Below are 22,124 nucleotides of genomic sequence, written 5' to 3' on the forward strand. Positions count from 1 at the left end.
TTATTTTTATAACAAAACGCAATACTCTAATTAAAAAACTTTTAACTTTTTAATAATTTTAATAGTTTACAGTTTAAAGAATACAGCAATTTTGAAGAGTTAATATTAAATTGAAACTTTCCGCCATTTTTTTGTAGTTGCACGGTTCATCACCAGGAGGATTAATTTCAAAAACTAAATAAAAATTAAACAAAAAAGTGTCAAACATTGTAATAAAGCATGGGGACTATAAATTAGTAAATTACATGATGATATAAGAGAAGTTTTAGGATTACGAAATTTATATATTTTTTTGCAAAAACTACCTTTACAATTACAGTTTGCTGTATTACCGATTGAGCTGAAGTAAAATGGCCGTTAATGTTTCTTAACTTGACGTTTTTATACTGTTTTGGTGTTAAAAAACGACAAAAAACTGCTTGTATTCGTTTGAAAAGGTAAATTCTGTATTAATTGTTCAATATTTAAGCTACCCCTAGTTTTTGGAAATTGAATTGTACAATTTTGTACCGAGTCTTAAAAGCTTGAGCTTTCACAGAATTTTACCCTCTGGAAGCTTTCCCTCTCCAATAGAAATCTTTGCTAAAAGCCTCGGTGTTTAATTACTCAAACCGCGAATAATGGTTGTTTTTTGTATGTTACATTACTTGTTTACTCGATTTTTTCACCCTTTCTCTGAATTCTAGCAATGTGTAAATGGCCCAACCCTCCGAACTCGAGGTAAAATACCAGCTTTTGCTCAACAAGAGTGCTTTACTCGACCAGCAATTGGAGGAGTTTAAGTCACGTGGCGTAACCAGCGATTATCAGCCCGAAATAAAGGCTTTGCACGCCTACAATGATATGAAAGATTTGGCCCAAGCTGTGCTGGGTCATTTAGCAAACGTCGAACGAGTAACAGTGACCGAGTTACACGAGCGTTACAATCTTCCCTTAGAGTGAGGATAAGGTAAGGAAAAAATCGTGTAATTTGATCGTTATTTATTGATACAAAATTATCGGCTGAAATCACCACATTTGTAACATTTGCATTCGGCCGGTTCTCTCAATTTCACGTCCATGGAATTGACAGTTTCGGCCGTGAGACGGACGCCGTCAGGGTCGTAGCAATGGGTGAGAGTGATGGTGCGTTCCCTGAGGAAGCTTTCCCTGCAGCAGTAACATTCCTGGAGGAAAAATTAATCAACGATGTATTAAATGACTCACTTTGAGGAATCCAGTTGGGGTGATGACCGACGGCTGGACTTGGCTTTTGCACGAGCCTTCGCATTTGTTCACCGCCACCTCCCCATTGCATATTCTCTGTAGGCGCCCCAATTCGTCGAATTCCTCTGAAAATGACAAATTCGCATGGGATTTTTCACAATTTTGGCTTCACCTTTTATCAAATTGATGTCAGACATGAGTGTTTCGCACGTTTCCTCCGATATTTCCGATACGGAATAGACACAAGTGGCGTACACGAGACAGAGTATGATTTTGTCGAACATTTTAGTTTGACTGTGGGGGTATTTCAGCTACGTTCGTTTTTATACCGTCGACGGGTGAAACCCCCGACTGTTCTTACACGATTTGCGAATTTGCAATAAAGTGGAAAAACGGAAAATTCGATTTTCAGGTGCGCGCGGTTAATGTATTTATTTTTTCATTGAAAATGTCCGATAATTCTGAAGAGAAGGGGCAAAACGACAAGGAAGACAACGTCTGTAGGGATTTCATACGGGGGATTTGCGACCGGAGATATTGCAAGTACAAACACGAAACGGACATGAAGACTTTGAATTTTTGCCACGACTATCAGAATAATATCTGTCCCAGGCCCACTTGCAAGTCAGTCGAGACAAAACCCGAAATTCCAGAATTTAATTAGCTAAATTCCAGATTCATTCATTGCACTCCAGAGGAAGAATTCGAGTACAAAAACACTGGAGTCATGTCGAATCATATTCTCGCTGAGGCAACCCGGAAAAATCAATTACCCGGAGCTCAACCGATTTGTAATCAATTCCGGAAGGGTTTATGCAGACGCAGCTTTTGCAAGTATCGACATTTGACCCGCGAGGAAGAAGATGCAGAAATCATGGAATTGATACAACACAACAATAAGAAAAACTTGATTTGTATCAATAATCCTCTGACTGAATCTCAAGTAATGAATACGCCAAGTAACGGTCTTCATAGACGAAATCCGATAAGTTACGATGAATATGAAGATTGTGGGTTACAACTCCCTAAACGTCGGTTCATTGCGGAACCGGAAATACTTACTAATGGAGGGGAATTGCATTCGGTTGAGCCGAACCGAGTCCGGGCTGTTTTCAAGGGTTACTTTGCGGGGAATCCCCCACCTCCAATGCTCAGCCGAGTCGATGCAAGGTACTTAACAAAATTTTCCCTTTTTATTATTAAAAAATCAAATTTAAGGACTTTAATGTTGGAAGAAGAGAACAACATGTTACACAAAGAAATCGCCCAGTTGAAGCGCCAAGTGTCCGATTTGACGGCCACTAACGAGTTCCTCCTCGACCAAAACGCCAATCTCCGTGTTTCCAATAAGCGCAACGAAGGCGTCTCGATGCCCGCCGTCACTATAACCAACACCAACACTCCTCAAGTGATCCGAACGGTGACGGCGAGCGTTGCCACCGTTCCGGTGTCGTTGGCCACCGTTTCGACTTGTAATCCCGTATCAGTGTCAATTGCGGGTGTTCCCACCGTTTCGATGGCGCCCCCTGCACAAATCCTCGCCCCTAGTCAACAAATCCTCGGTAGATGAATTCCAGTGTCAATGTTTTCTCTAATCGAGTGATTGCAGTTACGACAAATCCCTCGACGCAGGCGCAATTAGCGATAGCCCAGCAGAATTTGGCCAATAATCTCGCTCAACAAGCCCAACCACAATTGACATCGCAAGCTCAATTGGCATTGGCTACGACTACCCAACAGTTGACTTTGGCTAACACGCAACAAGCGCAACAATTGGCCAATCAACAGCAACAGTTGGCTAATCAACAGTTGACCTCGTTGGCTAATACGTCGCAAGCGCAGCTAGCGCAACAGTTGCTCACGCAAAATCAACAGATTGAGATGCACAGAAATGCGATTAATACGTCGCAAGTGAATGCAATGTCGAATACGACACAACCGATGGTGTCCTATCCAATTATGACGCAAAGTATCAATCATGCGTTGACACATTAAAGGGATTTTTACTAAAGTGTAGTTTAGTGAAGACTGAAGTAGGCTAAGGTTTGTTTCAAGCTTGTATATAGGTTCAGTTTTTCGGTTTTTAAGAACATGTGCTTAGTTCAGTGTCGTTTTGGTAATGATAAGTGGTTTGTGCAAATCATGTACAAATTTTTCTTAATTTAGCTATTTGATAAACAGTTTTCTCTTCGTTCTAAAAATGTTAATATACTTAAAATAAACTTATTTATGTCGAAGTTTTTCTAAATGACCAGTCAAATTATTCAACGTAATTTATTTCTGTAAGCTACAACATGCTGAATTTAACGAAGAATCTTACTATAATGTAGGCCGTAAGTAGGATTGCTAATACTAGGGCTAAGATTCCGAGATATTCGATGAAAGAGATGTCTTGGTCCTCGGGTCGGCAGTGACTACTCAAGCCAGTCTGCAAGAAAAAAATCACACCACATGTCTCAAATCAAATTTTGCGTGACTCACCCAGCCCCCATTGGCCGCCACCCACATGGCCAACCTATCCTCCAACAGCTCCGTCATCCCATCAATCAAATCGTGGACATTTTCCGGATGCCCCAGCCTTACACAGTCCACCGCCAGCCCCCCTGCCACGCTATAAACCGCCACGACTTTACCCCACGCCGGCTCGCACCGCATCAACTGGTGTCCTATCGCAGCCAGCAGCCCCCCAGGCCCCGTCTCGGGCCCCACTCCTGTCTGTCGTGCGATGTTTTGGTAGAGTCGGGAATGGGCCCTCTCCAACTCGGCGCAGGCACACGCCAAACCGGGGAACACCTCCCGGACTGTGGCGCTGCCGCCCCCGGGGACGGCGCTTACAGTGCTGCGGACACGCGTAAGGCCCAATTTCCGGTTGAAAAGTCCGGCGCGTTTCAGGCGACTACGGATGTAAAGGACGCAGAGGGCTCGGCCCACGGCGACGACTTCTTCAGGAGGGCGCCGCCAACCAATGGTTGTGGAGAGTTTGCGGGTGACGGCGTCGCCGACGTTGCTGAAACGGCGTTTGGAGTTGGGGGGGAGGGGGTCGGTGATGGTCAAGGCGGCGGGGAAACTGAACTTACGGCGCGGGGGGCCACGGGGGCGCAACGCCGCCTCCATGCATCAAGGGATTCCCTGAAAAAAATAAATTCGTGTTTATTAAACTTGCTAATCTTTAGGCTTCATAACTCTTCAGTGATTAATCCATCGAATTGTTATGACGTGAATTAATCATTTTTATTCTTAAACGAGGTTGTTATAGTGAACTATTTTTAAACAGAGTGAGTTATTATTTCAACATTGTTGAGGAATTAACATGCATTATTTAAAACATTGGCGTTCCAACTAATCGATTCAATGAAATATTCATTTGCTTTCATGTAATCGTTTTATAAGTTTAAATTTAGTTTTTTCCATACTTTTTTGTAATAGAAAATAATAGAAAAACTATTTATGTTGAGGTGTTTCAATTTTTTTGTGTAAATGGAATTTAGAGACGGAAAATTCGTAGTTTCCGTTTTTTTAACAGTTTTCAGTCTAGTTTTCAGGGAAAAACCACTAAAAAAAATCACTTTTTTAGTGTTTTTAAGTTAACAAATTATCTTGAACTTCACAGTTGTACTTTGTTCCTTTAATTGGGTCCATATTGTGCAAGAAATTCCTCCCACGGTAAATCACCGGAATCGGGCCACATTAGCTCACGTGTCACCAAATTTCACTTATCCGAACAAGTTCCTTACTTGTCCAAAGATCCATCAAACATCACAAATCAATAAAACCCATTATGCACGTCTTTAAAAACACCGAATTCGAGAATGAGTGCACCCGAACTCGTCAATCACGATTTTAAAACACCGTTCATATAAATACAAACCCGATACTGGCCCAGTTTAGTCCAAAAATGGCCACGAAATTGACCATTATTCTAGTGAAACTGACGTTGATCGTGTCCATCAAATGTGACGGTTACTCGTACCCCCAACCCCCATTTCAACTCGACGACCCTGTAACTTTACCACCCCCAGTGTACCTACCACCCCCGACACCAACATACTTGCCGCCCCCTCTCCACGACGAACTAATACCACCCGACGACGGAATCGTCATTTCGGCCCCCCCGAACCAGTATTTACCCCCAGTCAAAACCCCTCTGCAAGTCCTAAACATGTCGTGTTTGGACTCGCGGGACGGGAGTGGCTTTTTCCGCGCTTTCCTTCGGACGAATTCCCGGGGTTTCCCCGTGATGGATGCGTCAGAGTGTGCTGTAAGCCCGTCGGGGTTGGACGTCTTCCGGGTTGATCTAGAAGGGCAAAAAATGGCCGATTGTGGCATTAGGACTTGCGGAGTCCGGATGTGTCTTGTGTTACGTATGGCCACGATTCCGGGTTTGAGACTAATCGACGACCCGCTAGTGACCTTGCAATGTACCCCGCAGGAAGCGGTGGTGACTCACACCAAACATTTGCGACTCAATGGACAACCCTTAGAGTAGGTTTTAATTAAAGAATTTTATTTTTAATCAAATCTTAGACAGGGTAGGTCTAATTCCAAGTCCATTTCGGTTGCATCCGGAGGAAATCAACGCAAATTCGACAGTGTTGTCACTCTTTGGAGGAAAAATAACGGGGTTTTTGACCAGCCGGTCCATCAAGGCAGTGCCGTTCATCTAGGGGATGAATTAATGTTGCGAACGGCGGTTCGCGAGGGCGATGGTGAGTGAAATTCCTTTCTCTAACTTCCTAAGCAGATTACGAAGATATTTATAGAAATTTGAATCAATACGCATTGTCGGAATTTCTCACAACTTCTGTTTTGGAAAACATGCGTAATTGTGCGATAAATGTGTTTTCAGTTAAAAAAAAACATAATTTTATTAAAGTCGATTCATTTTATTGCAGCGATTAACAATTTATTTATTTTATAAATACTCCATTAACCTGTCGTCTGGTCACTTTATATTTAAATTACCGATAATTTTTACCATAATTGTCGGTAATTTATTTTATTAGAATATTGCCTCCAGTAGCAAAATTAAAGTGAACAAACATTGTTTATTGCAGTATTGGAGACCATTAAAATGGAAAACACTAATTATTATTTTATAGAATTTGTAAAATAAAGTGGCTTGTGTCTTTGAAATTAAATTGGCAGCATTGAATTTACCGCGTGATTGATTAAGAATGGTTGCGATTTTTATGGTCAAGTAGGCCACAAATCTAATCTTAATTTGGCAACACTAACTGTCAAATTCATCTAAAACAATCAGAATGTTGCCAATAGATATATCTAATAATAAAAAATCCCCATTGTTGCCAATCAATTAAAAAATATTAGTTGTGTTAACGTCCTGCATCATTAATATAGTGGATCACGAGTTGAGGACAAATAAAAGACTTTTCCTTAAATAGCCGACGTTTCGTAATTTTATTTATAAATTTCATCATCAGTGCTACCTTCAACCACATACAATTGACAAAAATGATGAAAAATCATTTTATAAAAAAAAACTCCTCACGTAGTAATTTTCTTATAAGCCTTGATGATGAAATTATAAAATTTCGAAACGTCGGCTATTTAAGGAAAAGTCTTTTATTTGTCCTCAACTCGTGATCCACTATACAGGGTGCGCCAGAACTCGCGCCCCAGAGAAAAATTTCAAGTAAGATAGGCTACCAGGAACATGAAAAAAATGTTCTTGTATATGTTTTTTTATAATTATTTAGTAAAAGTACAAAAATTTTGCCAATAAAAGCCACAAATAACATTAAACAGAGTTACAATTTAGGATACAACTTCCTTGTATCTTCTACTAATAGCCTGTAGCAAAAAAAACTTGGAAAATTATTTTTCCAACAGAAATAAATAGAGTCAAAGTACAAAATCTAATCTCTCATAACTTCGAAATTTTTATAGATAGATTTTTTTTTAACACCCTGTATAATCATTTAAAAAATATTTCCCCTTTGAAGGGTGGAAGTCTTGTCGTCTCGGCAGCGTCATCATCCGAAGCGCCTCCTCGCAGCGCTCCGTCGTGCTCGTCGACGAGCACGGTTGCCGCAACCCCACAATCCGCTCGATCTGCCCCCAACAGCCCCAGCATACCGCCCCCTTGTCCGTTCAATTCCCATTCCGCGCTTTCTTATTCCAAGGCGCCGCCCCCGCCGACGATCTTTTACTTTCAGTGCGTATGTCGGCCTGTCTGCGCCCCCGAGACTGCCAAAGTCGTCTCTGTGAAGAAGGCGTCCGGAATCGGCGATCAACCGCCAACCTTTCCGTCGACTGGGAATCCCAGTTCCAATTCCGGGTACTTCCCCCCGATTCACCCGAACCGGCGAATCCCAAATGGGCGGTTCTGGGTTTGGGTGTCGCCGTCGTGGTGCTGACATGCGGCCTCGTGGGGGTAATGGTCAAGAGAATTTGATACAATGTTGATGTCAATAATTAATTGACAAATTGGTTTTTAATCGTTTTGTTAATTGCTTGTAATTGTTTTGTCGTTGTTGTTAATAAATCGAAACGGAGAATGAAGTTTTATTCTATTTGGACGACAATGGATTTGTCAAGGACAAGTTTATTGGATATTTAAATTGGGTGGAGAAAGCTCAAGGAGTTTTTATTCACGTTGCGTTTTAATAAAGTTGTTTGACGCTAATCTGACACCGGAAACGACCTAAAATAATCAACACAAAACCCAATTACACAAATAATATTTACCTACAAGCGCGATAAGACTCCCTCCAGTCGGAGATTATTTCAGTTGATTCGTGGTCAATAAATGATTAAATTAATGCTAATTAGTTGGTTTTATTGTTTTACGACTTTCTTGTTAAGTCAAGTTAAATATTCCACATTCTTTTAATACAGGGTGACTTTAATAGTTGTGCATGTCGAAAAAAGTCAAAATAACTGAACTTGTCTTATCCGAATGTTGATCTGTTAAAATTTCTGCACAATTATTAAAATCAGCCTGTATAATGGAAATTTAATGAAATTAATAAGACGCTCATAGTGTCAATTTCTTTTATATGAAGTGGCTCAAGGTTATACGATATACGTGGTCAATCACTATATGATTTCGATGATTGTCAATTTTACTTTAAGTTCATATACAAAGTGAACAGAAAAAATGGAACCAAGCTGTTTTTTCATCATTTGTCTTCAGAAAATAAAAATTAAAACTGCTACAAAAAATATGATCGTTTTTGAGAATGAAATTTTGTTTTGACTTGAGTCAAGTGATTTTTTCTGTCAAAATGACGACTTATATGATTTTTTTTTTGATTCACCGACCAACTATGATGTTTAATTTTTTTCCCAGATAATTGATTCTTACAACAGAAACGTCAAAAATTTATTGAGTACTAATAATCTAAATGTATTTTTTATTCGTAATGAAAGAACTATTAAAAATAAAATTCTTTAATTTGTAAATTAATAAATATAAAAAAAAATGCAAAATCATAGTTGGCCGATGAAATGAGCCTAGATGTTGATTCTAAACAACTTTTCATATTTTTTGTCGTGCCTATTTGCTACAGAAAAAGAAAATTTTTGAAAATTTCCAAGGCATACTTGATTTTTCAAAGCTAAATTTATGTTAGAAATTAGTCTTTAACCAAGCAGGGAAAATGAAAATTTGAATCGATTTTTTTTATCTTGTACAAGTCGTTTCGCCTATCCAGGGACACACTGTATGCAACATGAAAAACGTAATTTTTCTAAAAGTTCGAATTGTAGGTAGTAATTTTGCTAAAGTGTAATATAGTATTGACAATTGTATCGATCTCATAACCTTGACCTACTTAATATGAATGAGATGCTTTTTTCGTTATTTTTACGGTCAAGTTAATTTTTTCAGGAGTTTTTGAACAAATTAAAAGCATACACATTTTTTAGGCAAGAAATCTTAGAATCTCGAGAACTACCGGGACTGAAATGACTGTGATATGTCAAATTTAGAATTTTAGTTTGGCAACATTGACTTCCAAATTCAAACGTCATCAGCGACTGCTGATTTAGCCATCACCTGAAACGTTCTGATGTAACAAATTAGAAGGATTAACAATAATTCAGTGTTGCCAATAGATTTTTGTCACAAACATTTATAGTCACCCGGTAGTATACCTTCTGGAAAAACTATGATTTTGAACTAAAAAAAAAATCTCAAGTAAAAAATTTACTTCGTGAACCTTGATTTACAAAAATAAAAGGTAACTTGAGATAATTCCAGTATATTTTTTTAAATAAATTTTAAGTTAAGATCTTCGATCTGCGAGCTCACATTTGTCTCTGTAAATTTTGTCTTGTTTCTTCCATTTTTGAAAGAATTAGAATTAGAAACTCATTTATTTATTCTCCAATTTTTGACTATCTCTTCATGAACACGTTTTTTAAATACTGTTTTCGTAGGAAAATTATTGACACAAATGAACTTTATTGTAATTGTTATTAATTTTCCTATGCACTTGACAATTTACTAATCGAATAATTTGCTCATTGAGGACCTTGAGTAATGAATTTATAATTTTTTAATGCTTTTCTCGGTAAGAAAAAAACACAAAATGCTAGACATTTCTCATGTTTGGACTACTGTTTCGTAATTATTTCTCAATTAAGTTAATAAAAAAACGGTTTAAATTATTACAATTCGTATTTTTCCGATGTACTTGATTGTCTAACTGCTCATTCAAGACCGTAACCGTTTTGCCTAAAACTTCATTCTTGAATCTCCTCACGCACTAGAAAGCAGACTCCTTATCGAGCCCATTTGAACAATGGGACACGTCCGACGTGTCCATTGCCATTCAGCGCCCCAACCCCCGATAACACCTGTTAAACTGCTGTTGCGATAACAACACGCAGTGTAAATAACCGATAATTTCGATAAAACGGCTGGGATTGGGGGCGCAAGGCGAGCGAGACCCGCCACTGGGGGCCGAGAGGCTTACCTGGAGGAAGCGCCAAGACTCCCGCATCACTCAACTCGCACTCACCGACAACGAAACACCGGAAATTAGCAAAGTTGGAGCGTGATTGTTGCACGGAGGAGGCAACATGTGATATGAAATGGTTTTTGGCGCGCCGGTCAACTCGCGATGATACACGACGGAGGCCCTGCCTCAAGGTGGACGTCTCGGGGATTCATTCACAACGGTTTCGAGCGAGGTCGGAAACTCGCAATTGAGATAACGTTTGTATCACTTTTTTCCCCAATTAAATTAAATTTATTTAAAATTGAGCGATTCAAAATCTGTCTAAACATTCCTCCAAAAATAAACGGCCTTCGCGTACCTAAATTATTCATATCTCTCAAATAATTGCTTATTAAATAAACTAAGCGTCAAATGAAACTCCAATCTCCACTTTATTTATTTATTAATATTTTAACCTTTTTTATTTTTTTCCTCCCATTCCAGCCACCCCCCTGAATAGTTTTTTATATTTTTGAACCCCAATTTCGTTGCTACTTCCTGTGCAAGAGCGCTACGTTTCCCCGAACGGCACGAAAAAATAATGGGGGTGCTAGAATCAGGTTTGGATCTATTATAAGTCTTTTGAAATTGTTCAGAAGACATGTTTGTTAACACTTTAGCGACTTCCCCAAGGGGAATATTGATGCTATCGGGGATAACTCCGGTTTCTTGCAGTTCGTGGGGCTCCCTGACGTCGATTAGAAGAGTCTTTGGATTCATTTTAACTGACTTAACTTCATCAAATGAGGCGATTTTAGTTGAAAGAATTCTCAGATTGGTACTGTTTATCATCCCAATTTGAGTCGATTTTTGGAGAAATGAGAGAATTTGACGCCCCCTTAGAAGTGACATTTTTGGTGACCTAACCTAAAAAATTGTGATTATATAACTCCACTGATCAGTTTTCTATATTGTGGTTTACTGTAAATCAACGTAAAGTAGTTTATACTGTAAATTAATGTTTTTTTTATTTTTTTTTTCGAAAATTTAACGGTTTGGTGACTTTTTGTAGTCACTGTTGGCAACAATAAAAACAAATCAAGCCGAATAACTCCAATTAAATATTTCCGAACAACTTTTTACCACATTATCACACTTTTTGTAATAATAATAACAAGTTGATTGTGTACTAGTTACGTTATTTTATGTAAATAGTCTACATAAACATCGCAACAGTAACGTAATCTTTGCGTGGTTGGTATCGTGAGCCGCTCTCATAACCTCTCATTTTGCGACAACAAAAAGGATTTTTGTGCAGATGGCAAACGCGAACACCGATTTAACGGAGGAGGACGCCGCTGATTTGCAGTTCCCGAAAGGTGAGCTCCTTTGGTACACTTCTTGTTCTCAATTGAAGTTTCAGAATGTGGCCCCCCTGCGTTTTACTCTAGTGACTCAGATAGTGTTTGTTCGAGTTGTTCGTGCGATTTAGTCGCCCCTTACATTTATTGCGCTTTGTGTAAAGTGAATATTTGTACGTTGTGTTTTTCAAAAGGTGCGGAATTCGGGGGGCACAAGAACGATCACGATTATCACATAATCCGAGACGATTTTCCGGTTTGGGGGAACACGGATTGGACGGCCCGCGAGGAGGTTGTGTTGCTCGAGTCGTTGCAGAAATACGGGAATTGGAATTTGGTGGCAAAAGAGTTGCCCCATAGGAGTGTGAGGGAGATTAGGGCTCATTACGATTGGTTTTATTTAGACCGAAAGGGGGCGAGTGAGTTGCCCGAAGTGAGGAGTCCTGACTTGCTTTACGAGACTGTGGTGCCGTACAGACACCGGATCAGCGACACCGATGAGCCCCCTCGCTACTCGCCCAACACAGTGGGGTACAAATCCCTGGCCGGGTATAACCCCGCGCGGTCTGATTTCGAATGCGAGTTCGATTCCTCAGCCGAAGACTTACTCTCGAACCTGAAACCGGTCGATAAGGACGACCCCCATTTCGATTTAATCACAAATCTGCAATGTTCGATTATCCGGAGTTACAACCGGCGGTTAGTGGAGCGCCAAAGGTGGAAAAAAATCATAAGAGACCATGGATTAATCATTCTACGGAAAGTTAACGCGTGGCTACACCGCTATGACGTCACAATTACTCGCCCTGTGTACGAAAAACTGATCAGGTTTATGCAATTTTGCACCCCTGTCCAGTTCGAGATACTGATGGAGGGGCTGCACCACAGCGGCGAACTCAAAATCCAAATTATGAGGTTGCAAATCGAACAATAAAACGAGTTTTACAGTGGGGGTTTTCCAGATTGTGCGAATTACGTCAACACGGAATTACATCCCTCGCCGACGCTCGACTCTACCTGAAACTGAAAGAAGTGCACGAGAAATGCGAGAACGAACTGAAGACACTGCACGCCAGTGCTCAGTTCAACTGGAAGCTGAACAACCGGAGTTTTCCGGTGGAAACCCCGAGGAAAAAGTCCGGGTTTACTCCGATTGAAATTATCGGGATGCCGGGCTACGAAAAACTGACTCCGTCTGAAAGGGAGTTGTGCCGGACTGTGAGACTAGTACCGATCACTTATCTCGAACTCAAAGACATTCTTATCGCCGAAAATAAGAAAATGGGGTCGATTAAGTTGAAAACAGCGAGGAAAATACTCAAAATTGATGTTAATAAGACTAGGCGTTTGTACGATTTTTTGGTGCAAGAGGGATATATTGTCAAACCTGTGTCTTGAAAAATATAGTCTTGGTTGTGAATGTCTTGTTTTATTTTCTCTTTTCAGAGTTTGAGAATGCTGAAACTTTGCTCATTTCGGAGGTCCACATGTTGTTGGAGCACAGGAAGGCGCAGAACGAGTCGGCGGAGGACGAGCAAGAATTTTCCGATGTTTTTATGAAGACGCTCACGTACACGGACCGGTTTAGGAAGTTTAAAAACAAGGAGACTATTTCAGCAGTCAGGAAGTATTTTTTGTCACACTTGTGTGTTTTTTTTACTGGTTAGTAGTTTGTTGATGCAGAAAAAATTGCACAAGTTTGAGTTGGCCGCCATTGCGAATCTCTGTCCTGAAACCACTGAGGAGGCCAAGTCTTTGATTCCGAGTCTGGAAGGACGGTTCGAGGATGAGGAGCTGCAAGCCGTCCTGGATGACATCCAAACTAAACGCAGTATACAATACTAGAAAAAATGTAGAATACGACATTGGAAATTAGAGTTTTGGCAAGATATCGTCATTTAAATAGGATTATGATACAAATATGCTAATTGTATGATTTTTTTCTTACTATTGACACCTGAGAAAAATTATGTATGCATCTCGGGTGTGGTTTTGTATCTCTTTTGTCATTTTTTCTCAAGTGGCAAACTATCATGTTATTTAATTAAGTTTTAATAAAAAATTAATAAATTATCTGTTTTTTTCTTACTATAAAAGACTACAAGAAAAATAGTGTATACACTTTGGCTCCGATTTTGTATTTCTTTTGGCACTTTTTATTTGTTTTGAGTACCTACAATAACCATTTTTCATACTATTTTATTGGGTCCAGCAAAGATTCAGATTGTTTCGAGAGCGTATGCAAAAAAGTGTATTACTTTTAAACAAATGCTCGCCAGAAGTTTAAAACAAATAGTTTTTTAGCGGTGCAACTATGAAAAACTCATTGGACAAATCGTTTTTGTTTTTTAATTTATCGTTTTCCTTTATAAAAAAATATTTGGCCTAACACATTTTTTTTATAAAACATGCACTTTTTGTATAAATGAAAACATCGCATTTTTCTACGGTTAGTGATATCCATAAATGTGGTCAATGGCAAAAAATTGCAATGGAAAACAAGGACACTTTTAAACTAAAAAAACCTAGCTTAAAAAAATTAAAAATACCCCTCCAAAGAATATGAATTTTATAGTGCGCATTGTAAATTTGATATTTAGATGCCACGGAATTTTGGACGATTTGTCATTCGGTTGACATAAAATGTAATACTGACTTTATATACAACTTTTTTTATTTTTGTAGCTAAATAAAACAGACAATAAATCAAAATAATAATAAAAAATTATATAAAAAACGTACTGCTGGCATTATTGAATGTATTAAAAAATCGACGCCAAAAATAAATTTCAACTAAAACTTTCATAATGTTACTAAAGCGTGGCTTACATTGATATTTTTTGAATGACATAACTTGATGTCCAAAATTTCGTGTCCACAATTGCATAGATTTGTAATTTTTTCGATAGTAAAAATTTTAATTTATGGAATTATATGTCTTGTTACCCCATATAAAAATTTAATTTCTATTGAAAATGCAACCTGTGAGCTTTCTAATTTGTAAATATGTATGTACAACCTATTAGGCAGATAGAATAATTATGATTAGATTTTTTTTTAAGATCTAAACGTCAAAACAATTTTTAGCTTTCTAAGAAATTTCTGGGGCAACTTCCACAAATTCAAATAAAAATATTAGCGAACTGATCTTTTACTTTTTTTACAATTTATTATCTTTACTAACCCAACCCCTGAACGCAGGTAAAGACTGAGTTTGGACCTTGTCTAGGGTGTATTACTGTTATTTATTTGGGTTTTAATAAAAAATTTCTAATTTTTTGTTTTTTTCTTACCAGCGCTACGAGAGAAATGATGTATGCATGCACCTCGGTGCGGTTTTGCATCTCTGGGCAAAATATGTTATTTAATTGGTTTTAATAAAAAATTGTTTTTTCCCTTATTATAAAAAAACTACGAGAAAAATGATTGATACATCTTGGGTGCGGTTTTGTATTTTTTGGCATTTCGTGCGTCTCCAGTGGCACAGTATCTTGTTATCTATTTTTTTTTCTTTACTATAAACAACAACGTTTGCACCTCGCATGTCGTTTTGTATTTATTATTTGTTTTGGCATTTTTTGCTTTTAAAGTGGTGAAATATGTTACTCCTACTTAATTTGGGTTTTATAATAAAAATAATAATTTTCTGTTTTTTTTCCTTACAACTATAAAAAACTGAGAAAATTATCTAATGCACCTCGAGTGCAGTTTTGTATTTCTTTTGGCATTTTTGCTTCTCAACAATTCTGAGGTAATTAATACGGTAATGACATAATATCCTAATTGTATTATTAATGACATTCGACAATAATTGCAACAAAGTTGGGTAATTCAAACGAGTTAATTAGATTTTATTAAAATTATCGCATAAATTACGCACACACATGCCTCTATTTGTTTTTTTCCGAAATAAATCGCCCAATGAAACTCGTTATTGTAGTATTTTTTTGAAAAAATAAATGTCACAGACTTGGCAACAAAAATATTTCGTTCTACTTTCAAACCGTCAATCTCGTGAGCAAATTTACCATTTTTTGGCCACTGTTTTACTATATAATTCCGCTGTACCCACCCAGCAACCAGTGCAGTACCATAAAGTACCATCAAAATGATATCACAAGTGAGTATCAAACCACCCATTTCGCCCATCTACGGGTGTTTTCAGGCCGCCATTGTTGCCCTTTTGTTGGGCGCAGCCAGCGCTGGGGTCGTTTTGGGAGGATTGGAGGACCATGTGGGGGTAGTTGGACTAAGCCATGGAGTGGTTGGACTTAGCCATGGAGTAGTTGGAGTGGGGCATGGAGTTGTGGACGTCCACACTCACCCCAAATACGCTTTTAAATATGGAATCGAGGACCACCACACCGGCGACAAGCACCAACAGTCGGAAGTCCGCGACGGGGATGTCGTCAAAGGGGAGTACTCGCTGGTGGAGCCCGATGGTACCGTCCGCGTGGTCAAATACACCGCCGATGACCATAATGGGTTCAATGCGATCGTGCAACGGATCGGACACGCTGTGCATCCACAGGTGCTGGTCAAGAAAGTGGTTCCGGTGGCCCATGGCTACGTCGGAGGACTGGGACTCCTGGGGCACGGCTACGAAAGCGGACTCTTGGACGGACATGGGGTGGTAGTGCATCATGGAATCGGGGGAATCTAATTAAATATTTCGATTGTCTAAGTTATTTAATTCAATAAACAATAAATGTTTGATTAAGAAAGGCGTGTTGGTTGAAGTGACCTGGAAATTGTTGCGTATTATGATTGATTATTCACAGGAGATATTTAGGTCTCGTGCAATTGGAAGGGAGTTTGTTTATTATTACTATTTTATTATTGAAATGTTTCGGGGAGTCGACTAGCGTCCAGAAAACTGCAAAATTTTGACAAAAATCGAAAAAATTAAAAGCTTTAAAATTGAACCAAATGTACTCCTGGGGGTCCAAAAAACTCACAAAAGTGGATAGAAACGCATAAAAATATTTTTTGAAAAATTTTGTGTTTGGCTTTACAGTATGTTCTCGGATACAACAGGAAAAAAATGTATCTTTGGTTTTACGTCAAAACTGCAAAGCAAAACATTTTTTGCTTTACCTGAAAAGAACAAATCTGTAATTAAAACTTTATTATTCTAACCCAGTAGAAAGAAAAGTTTATTTTTCTCTTGTTTTTTTTTTTGATTTAGAATAACACTACCCAACAATTTTTTTTAATGGGATTGAGCTATTGACACGTGTATCAGAGAGTACATTAACATCCCTAATTACGAATTTGATAAGAAAAATTTTCCATCACGTAAAAATTGTTCATTTCAAATAGAAATTAATTAAATAGACGACGAAAGAAATTAATTTATTTACTAAACAAGAACAATGTTGAAAGATGTGTAAGATCCTAACATAAAGCAGTTGTAGATGAGTTTTTTGCAAAAGCTGTCTTTCTTTTGTAGGGTGTTTTAACTTCCCTTATCAGGAACCAGCAGTAATCCCCCATCATAGCTGAAGGGTACCTCTTTCCCAAATTGGAAGAAAAAAATTTAAATGAAAATGGAGAAAATGAATTTTAAGTGTTTTGTTTTTCGGCGATTTTGTCGAACATACATATGATATCTTAAAATACCTAACTTTAAAATTTGATGTGCTATGGAATTTTCTTTATCATTTTATTTTTGAATTTGGCTCATAGAATTGAACAAAAATTTTTCTCTGCTTTTAAGTCCCTTCATATTTTCGGATTTATTATTTTAACAATGATGTTACTTTGACAAATGAGTTTACGCAAGTTAAATACCAAAATGTTTGTAAAAAACATAATTTTTAATAAATAGCAACTCAAAGAAACAGCTTTAAAATAAAAACTAAGGTAATTTTAAAACGTTATTGAAACGAGTATAAAAAAATCGATTTTCTTCGCTTCACCATCTAAGTAAAAATTCAACTTTTTGTCGTGAAAAATATAGTCTTCTAGACGTAAAATCACACGTTGATCTCGATGCAATATTTAAACGATCAATAGTTTTAATCATTTTTTACATTCAACCCTAAAACCAGTTATAAATCTGGAACAATTTTCAGATAGTCTGTGAAAGAAAAAACGTACTTAGAGCTCATAGTTTACGTTTACTACTATCGTCAAACTATTAGAATTTTTATTAAATTTTAAAAAATCAATTAAATTGGAATTTTTAACCACAGATCAATTGACGTTATTCTCAGTGTTGGATGTTTTAACATCCACAAAAAATACAAAAATACATTGAGGAAAACATAGACAAATTAAATAGTTTGTCTGTGGAGGAAACCTTCTAAAAAATGAAAAAAAATATTCATAGAAAAGATATTTACTTTTTTTTAGAACGATGCAGTCCGACCTGATGCAATAAACTGAATATTGTAAACCAGCTTGTTTTTTTATTTACTGAGATTCGTAAAATAAAGTTCCAAGGTTTTGTACCCATCCTAAATGCTGTAATGATGATCGAATCGCTTATTGCATCAGAAAATCAAGAAATAATTAAATGCAGAAATTCAGTTCAACTCTATCTAGATCTGATTTAGTGCAAGTTGATGCAATATTTATCAACCATTACTACCCACAGAAAAAAAAACAAACTCAAACAAAACACCAACTCATCTTAATACTGATCAAATTAAACGAAAAAATAGCTTTTTTCGGGAAAAACACGGCCGGAAAACCCAAATTTGCTTAACTTTCGAATTACTAAAACGAGTACTTGTTTAATCAAATTTCCAAAAAATCTCCTTCAAATCTGTATAAAAGCAGTTCCAACCATTGGACACTCAAACCCAATCCAACCATCACAATGGTCGCCCAGGTGAGCCTCAAATTTTCAATTTTCATTGATTTTCTCAGATTTTCTTGTTTGTCGCTCTTGCCACCGCCTCCAATGCTGGTGTTGCCACTTCATACATCGGACGGATCGAGACTCTTGGGGGCGGCGTAGGTGTTATCGGAGGCGGCGAACGCATCGTAGACCTCTATGTAAGTATTTTTATGAAGAAGTACTGAGTACTAAGATCGGTAGGCCCCTCCGAAATACGAGTTCAAGTATGGAGTGGGTGACCCTAAAACTGGAGACCAAAAAGAACAAACTGAAGTTCGATTGGACGATGTGGTCAAAGGGCAGTACTCTCTTGTGGAACCCGATGGGACCATAAGGGTTGTGAAATATACCGCTGATGACAAAAATGGGTTCAATGCGGTGGTTTCGAGGATAGGGAAGGCCGCTCATCCGACAATTTTGACCCCTGGAGGGATTAAACTAGACGGAATTGGGCTGGGAATTGGGATTTGATAAAAAATGCCAATTATGTTAGTCTTTAAGTCCCATTTTTGTGTATTTGTGACCTAATAATTGAATATAAACGGTTTTGCTACTTAATAAATCGTTACATGCAAATAATATTCACAATCACAAAAAAAAAACTCTTCAAAACTGGAACAATACGAGAGTACCATACAAGTACTGTGATAAAAACTTCTGAAAACATGAAACAATAGACCTGAAAGTGTCGTAATTCAGGCTTTTCTCTAGTAAAACTTGCGTAGGAGCCAAAGGTATTAATTACTGTATCTTTATCTGGGCAAAATATCCATAATTAAACGACACAAACATAATTTAAAGTCAGTCTAGCGTAAACTAAACCAGGCTATTACCTAAACAAGTCGAAGGTAAATAAAAATTTTCTTTCTGGTATTGTCTACGCAACAGTGTAACCACTTCCACCCTAAAAATGCAAAAACCTGAGGAACAACTTTTTTTTTTATAAACTACTTGGAATTAATCCCAAATTTCAATATCACTTTGATTTTGTTTAGTTTTTATGATTTTTTCATTCTGTTATTACACAGTTGAGATGTAAATTTTTGAAAAATTACGTTACATTTTTCTGAAATGATTATAACGATGCGAAAAATGTACCAATTTAAAAGTTTTTTTTTTTTAATTTGTGTTATCAAATGTACTTTTGATAAAGAAATCAGAAAATTTTTTGAAACCATGTTTCTGAAATTTTTAAGTTTCAAACAAAAAAAAACTAATTATTTTTTTATATTTTTTTATAACTAACTGTCTACTTAGCAACTTTTAAGCCTATTAAAATGTGTGTATTTTTACGCTTAGTGACTAGCAATAATTTTGTGATTGCAATTTTGAAGAAAATCGATTATTTTTACAACTGACGATTTATTTTTAAAATTTGGAAAATATCAAACATTTTTTCGATATTTTTTCTTAAAAGTAAATTTAATAACGAAAATATGGAAAAAATTCATTTAGTTTGGCTCATTTTTTGCAAAATTATTTTAGCATCACAGAATTCGGCCAAAAAATAAATGAAATTTGATTCTTTATTCCATTGTTTATATGTATCATGAAAATTAAATTATATTACTTGCTTTAATAAGTATAATAAGAGACAAAGAGAGCGCATAAATGCATAAGAGCAAATAAGACAGCAAAGCATAAGAAAGAGAAAGAGCATAATCGCAAAAGAGAGCAAAGCATAAGAGAGAGAACGAGCATAAGAAAGCATAAGCGCTTATTTATTGTAAATCAGAATTTTTTGTTTTCTAGAAAAAAAACAAAACCCTCAGAAAAGTGTTAAAACTTTGTAAAAATGCGAGAAAAAGGCAGTTTGCTCTACAATTCTACAAAAAGTAGGTTTTTTGAAAATTTTCAAGACATACTTATTTTTTAAAACTAAAATTACGTTAACCAAGTAGGGCTGAACCTCCAAAAAGTAAAATTTGAACCGAAGAGTAGTTTCACCTAACATATTTCAAGTTTTTCAGATTTTTACGTGAGTTGCATATTGTGTTTTTAACTCAAGTGTAGTGATGTTTCAGAGGTTGGCTTTGTGAAATGATCATGATGGTGGACTTTGACATATTGTAGACTTTTTCGTTGCTCTTATTTATTATTTTAAAACTAGAGGACCTTGCAGTGCTTTGATCAAATCATTATTCAGAATTGATAATAAAAATTGTTTGGATTTCTTTTTCGGTCTTTAAAACATCAATATTAAAGAAGTGGTAAGAGACGGAATCCAAAAATAAAAATGGTTTTTTAAATTTGAAGAATAAATAAAACAAATAAAGTTCACAATGAAATTGTATTGTCTTTTACAATAAACCTATCTATTTACAACATAAATACCCCCTTGAAATATCCAAGAGATTCGATGAGAGATGAGCGACGATTCACTAACGTATCATAAAGAGCGATGAAAAATGACCAGAAAGTTAATATCCATGTCCGTGTAGTGCATAGCCCCCATGCCCTAAGCCTTCAAATCCATGGACGGCAATGGGCACAGCGATGGCTTTTTCGACCACAATGGGTTGCGGATGGACGGCATGTCCCACTCTTGTCACAATAGCGTTAAACCCATTGTGCTTATCAGCGGTGTATTTGACAATCCTGATAGTACCATCAGGTTCGGCTAACGAATATTCCCCTTTGACCACATCCCCTTCACGGACTTCCGACTGTTCCTTCTTATCACCGGTTTTGGGGTCTTCGACACCGTATTTGAACTGGTAGTGGGCTGGGGTCTAAATTTGCTTGTCAGTTTTTATCTGTGGTACTAATGGTACTCACGTGGTAGTCGACGACTGTCTCCTTGATGGCAATGGGGGCCACGGCGATGGCGTGTCCCCCGAATCCGTAGGATAGCCCTGCGTGGGCCGAAGTCGCCAAAAGGGCCAAAGCAGCGATCTGAAACTAAATTTTTAGAAAAAAACTTTGTTTTGAGTGTTGTTTACTTGAGCGATCATTGTCGGGTGTAGTACTGCCGTTTCAATAAATTCTTCCCTCTTATATAGCTACCACATTCACTTTATTTGTAAAAAATACCAAACTACTACGCTATTAATTGAACGAAATATTCTATTTGAAAGTGCAGTACTGAAATGGGGCGACGCAGTACTTCCTGTTACAATTATAGTGATCTCTTATGCAAATCGATTGGAACAATGTTAAGGTATCGTCGAACGATTTGTGCAATTTTAATTCATTTAAATACTGGTTGTTGGGCATAATTAGTCTGGTTTTGTCAAGGGGAAATACTGAAATTTGCCAGTTTTGCAACCTGAGTTTTAAACCTAGTTACTCGCTGTAATTTGCCATTTTTTTGGTACTTGGAATAAGCGGTTTGCGATTTCAATGGAACGTGAGAGATATATAGCCAGCGAATGCGAAATTCGGGGTCATTTATCACGGCTGTGCGTCTGACAAAAGAGTCAAAATCAATAGTCCGGTCAAAATAGACATTTCAAATAACTATAATTCCGACAGAGTTAAATGTTTAAAAAATTCTATCTGTCAAAAAATTTTGACTTTTATTTTTTGACATTTGACATTTTTTATGTCTATTTAATGATACTGATGATTTTGTATACCAGGTGAATAAAAAGTATGGAACCAAAGGTTTTTTGCTTAAACTATTTATTTTTTGAAAAACCTAATTGATGAGTGATAAAGTACTATAAAAATGTGATTGTGAACAAGAATAAAATTTTTCGAAATTTCTTTTTGTTTTTGAGTTCTACAAAAAAAAATATTTTTTTAAATGGCAACCCACTATAAAATCATTTTTTTCATAAAAGCTATACTCTAAGGATTACA

At 37.1% G+C, this 22,124-nt stretch overlaps 8 protein-coding genes across 15 annotated transcripts in view; 5 read left to right on the top strand and 3 right to left on the bottom strand.

Annotated features, from left to right (window-relative positions):
• Window positions 1-809: 809 nt before the first annotated feature.
• LOC123012727 (zinc finger CCCH domain-containing protein 10-like) lies at window positions 810-3,454 on the top strand. 3 transcript variants are annotated; one of them, XM_044410827.1, is made up of 5 exons: window positions 810-949; window positions 1,674-1,830; window positions 1,882-2,376; window positions 2,425-2,768; window positions 2,816-3,454. In XM_044410827.1, exons 2-5 carry the CDS (start codon window positions 1,769-1,771, stop codon window positions 3,199-3,201), a joined length of 1,287 nt encoding a protein of 428 aa, XP_044266762.1. In that variant the 5' UTR covers window positions 810-949; window positions 1,674-1,768; the 3' UTR covers window positions 3,202-3,454. The 3 variants fall into 3 exon arrangements, with proteins under 3 accessions (XP_044266762.1, XP_044266760.1, XP_044266761.1); XM_044410825.1 differs by having other exon boundaries at window positions 812-949; window positions 1,619-1,830; XM_044410826.1 differs by lacking the exon at window positions 810-949 and having other exon boundaries at window positions 956-1,830.
• LOC123012730 (bcl-2-related ovarian killer protein-like) lies at window positions 967-10,266 on the bottom strand. Of its 5 annotated transcripts, none has more exons than XM_044410829.1 (5): window positions 10,149-10,266; window positions 3,688-4,335; window positions 3,527-3,634; window positions 1,207-1,331; window positions 967-1,166 (listed from the first exon to the last, which is right to left on the bottom strand). In XM_044410829.1, exons 2-4 carry the CDS (start codon window positions 4,318-4,320, stop codon window positions 1,275-1,277), a joined length of 798 nt encoding a protein of 265 aa, XP_044266764.1. In that variant the 5' UTR covers window positions 4,321-4,335; window positions 10,149-10,266; the 3' UTR covers window positions 967-1,166; window positions 1,207-1,274. The 5 variants fall into 5 exon arrangements, with proteins under 5 accessions (XP_044266764.1, XP_044266765.1, XP_044266767.1 ...); XM_044410830.1 differs by lacking the exon at window positions 10,149-10,266 and adding an exon at window positions 4,941-5,104; XM_044410832.1 differs by lacking the exon at window positions 10,149-10,266 and adding an exon at window positions 4,823-4,940.
• On the top strand, window positions 4,745-7,715 carry LOC123012728. Its single transcript, XM_044410828.1, has 3 exons — window positions 4,745-5,688; window positions 5,731-5,912; window positions 7,170-7,715. The coding sequence occupies exons 1-3, from the start codon at window positions 5,102-5,104 to the stop codon at window positions 7,619-7,621; spliced, it is 1,221 nt and encodes a 406-aa protein (XP_044266763.1). The 5' UTR covers window positions 4,745-5,101; the 3' UTR covers window positions 7,622-7,715.
• A 297-nt stretch (window positions 10,267-10,563) lies between the features above and the next one.
• On the bottom strand, window positions 10,564-11,367 carry LOC123013610 (rhodanese domain-containing protein CG4456-like). The gene is made up of 2 exons (XM_044412244.1): window positions 11,095-11,367; window positions 10,564-11,039 (listed from the first exon to the last, which is right to left on the bottom strand). The coding sequence occupies exon 2, from the start codon at window positions 11,022-11,024 to the stop codon at window positions 10,584-10,586; it is 441 nt and encodes a 146-aa protein (XP_044268179.1). The 5' UTR covers window positions 11,025-11,039; window positions 11,095-11,367; the 3' UTR covers window positions 10,564-10,583.
• On the top strand, window positions 11,178-13,538 carry LOC123013606 (DNA-directed RNA polymerase II subunit Rpb4-like). Of its 2 annotated transcripts, none has more exons than XM_044412238.1 (3): window positions 11,178-11,491; window positions 11,536-12,388; window positions 12,436-12,893. In XM_044412238.1, the coding sequence occupies exons 1-3, from the start codon at window positions 11,431-11,433 to the stop codon at window positions 12,869-12,871; spliced, it is 1,350 nt and encodes a 449-aa protein (XP_044268173.1). In that variant the 5' UTR covers window positions 11,178-11,430; the 3' UTR covers window positions 12,872-12,893. The 2 variants fall into 2 exon arrangements, with proteins under 2 accessions (XP_044268173.1, XP_044268175.1); XM_044412240.1 differs by lacking the exons at window positions 11,536-12,388; window positions 12,436-12,893 and adding exons at window positions 12,920-13,100; window positions 13,144-13,538 and having other exon boundaries at window positions 11,201-11,491.
• Window positions 13,539-15,376: 1,838 nt separating this feature from the next.
• On the top strand, window positions 15,377-16,191 carry LOC123013608 (adult-specific cuticular protein ACP-20-like). Its single transcript, XM_044412242.1, has 2 exons — window positions 15,377-15,593; window positions 15,639-16,191. Exons 1-2 carry the CDS (start codon window positions 15,582-15,584, stop codon window positions 16,134-16,136), a joined length of 510 nt encoding a protein of 169 aa, XP_044268177.1. The 5' UTR covers window positions 15,377-15,581; the 3' UTR covers window positions 16,137-16,191.
• Window positions 16,192-18,176: 1,985 nt separating this feature from the next.
• LOC123013614 (adult-specific cuticular protein ACP-20-like) lies at window positions 18,177-18,876 on the top strand. The gene is made up of 3 exons (XM_044412250.1): window positions 18,177-18,311; window positions 18,350-18,478; window positions 18,522-18,876. The coding sequence occupies exons 1-3, from the start codon at window positions 18,300-18,302 to the stop codon at window positions 18,789-18,791; spliced, it is 411 nt and encodes a 136-aa protein (XP_044268185.1). The 5' UTR covers window positions 18,177-18,299; the 3' UTR covers window positions 18,792-18,876.
• Window positions 18,877-20,596: 1,720 nt separating this feature from the next.
• The window catches only part of LOC123013950, a 4,116-nt gene continuing 2,588 nt past the window's right edge, over window positions 20,597-22,124 (bottom strand). Inside the window, exons 4-6 of the mRNA XM_044412830.1 lie at window positions 21,263-21,322; window positions 21,099-21,215; window positions 20,597-21,052 (exon numbers count right to left, since the gene is read on the bottom strand). Of these exons, the coding sequence (XP_044268765.1) occupies window positions 20,741-21,052; window positions 21,099-21,215; window positions 21,263-21,322 (489 nt within the window). The 3' untranslated portion in view covers window positions 20,597-20,740. The remainder of the gene's footprint in view (window positions 21,053-21,098; window positions 21,216-21,262; window positions 21,323-22,124) is intronic.

The sequence above is a fragment of the Tribolium madens genome, unplaced genomic scaffold, assembly GCF_015345945.1.
Source record: "Tribolium madens isolate multiple individuals breed KSU strain unplaced genomic scaffold, Tmad_KSU_1.1 Scaffold_96;HRSCAF=242;Tcas5.2_LG5, whole genome shotgun sequence".
Classification (NCBI taxonomy): Eukaryota; Metazoa; Arthropoda; class Insecta; order Coleoptera; family Tenebrionidae; genus Tribolium; species Tribolium madens.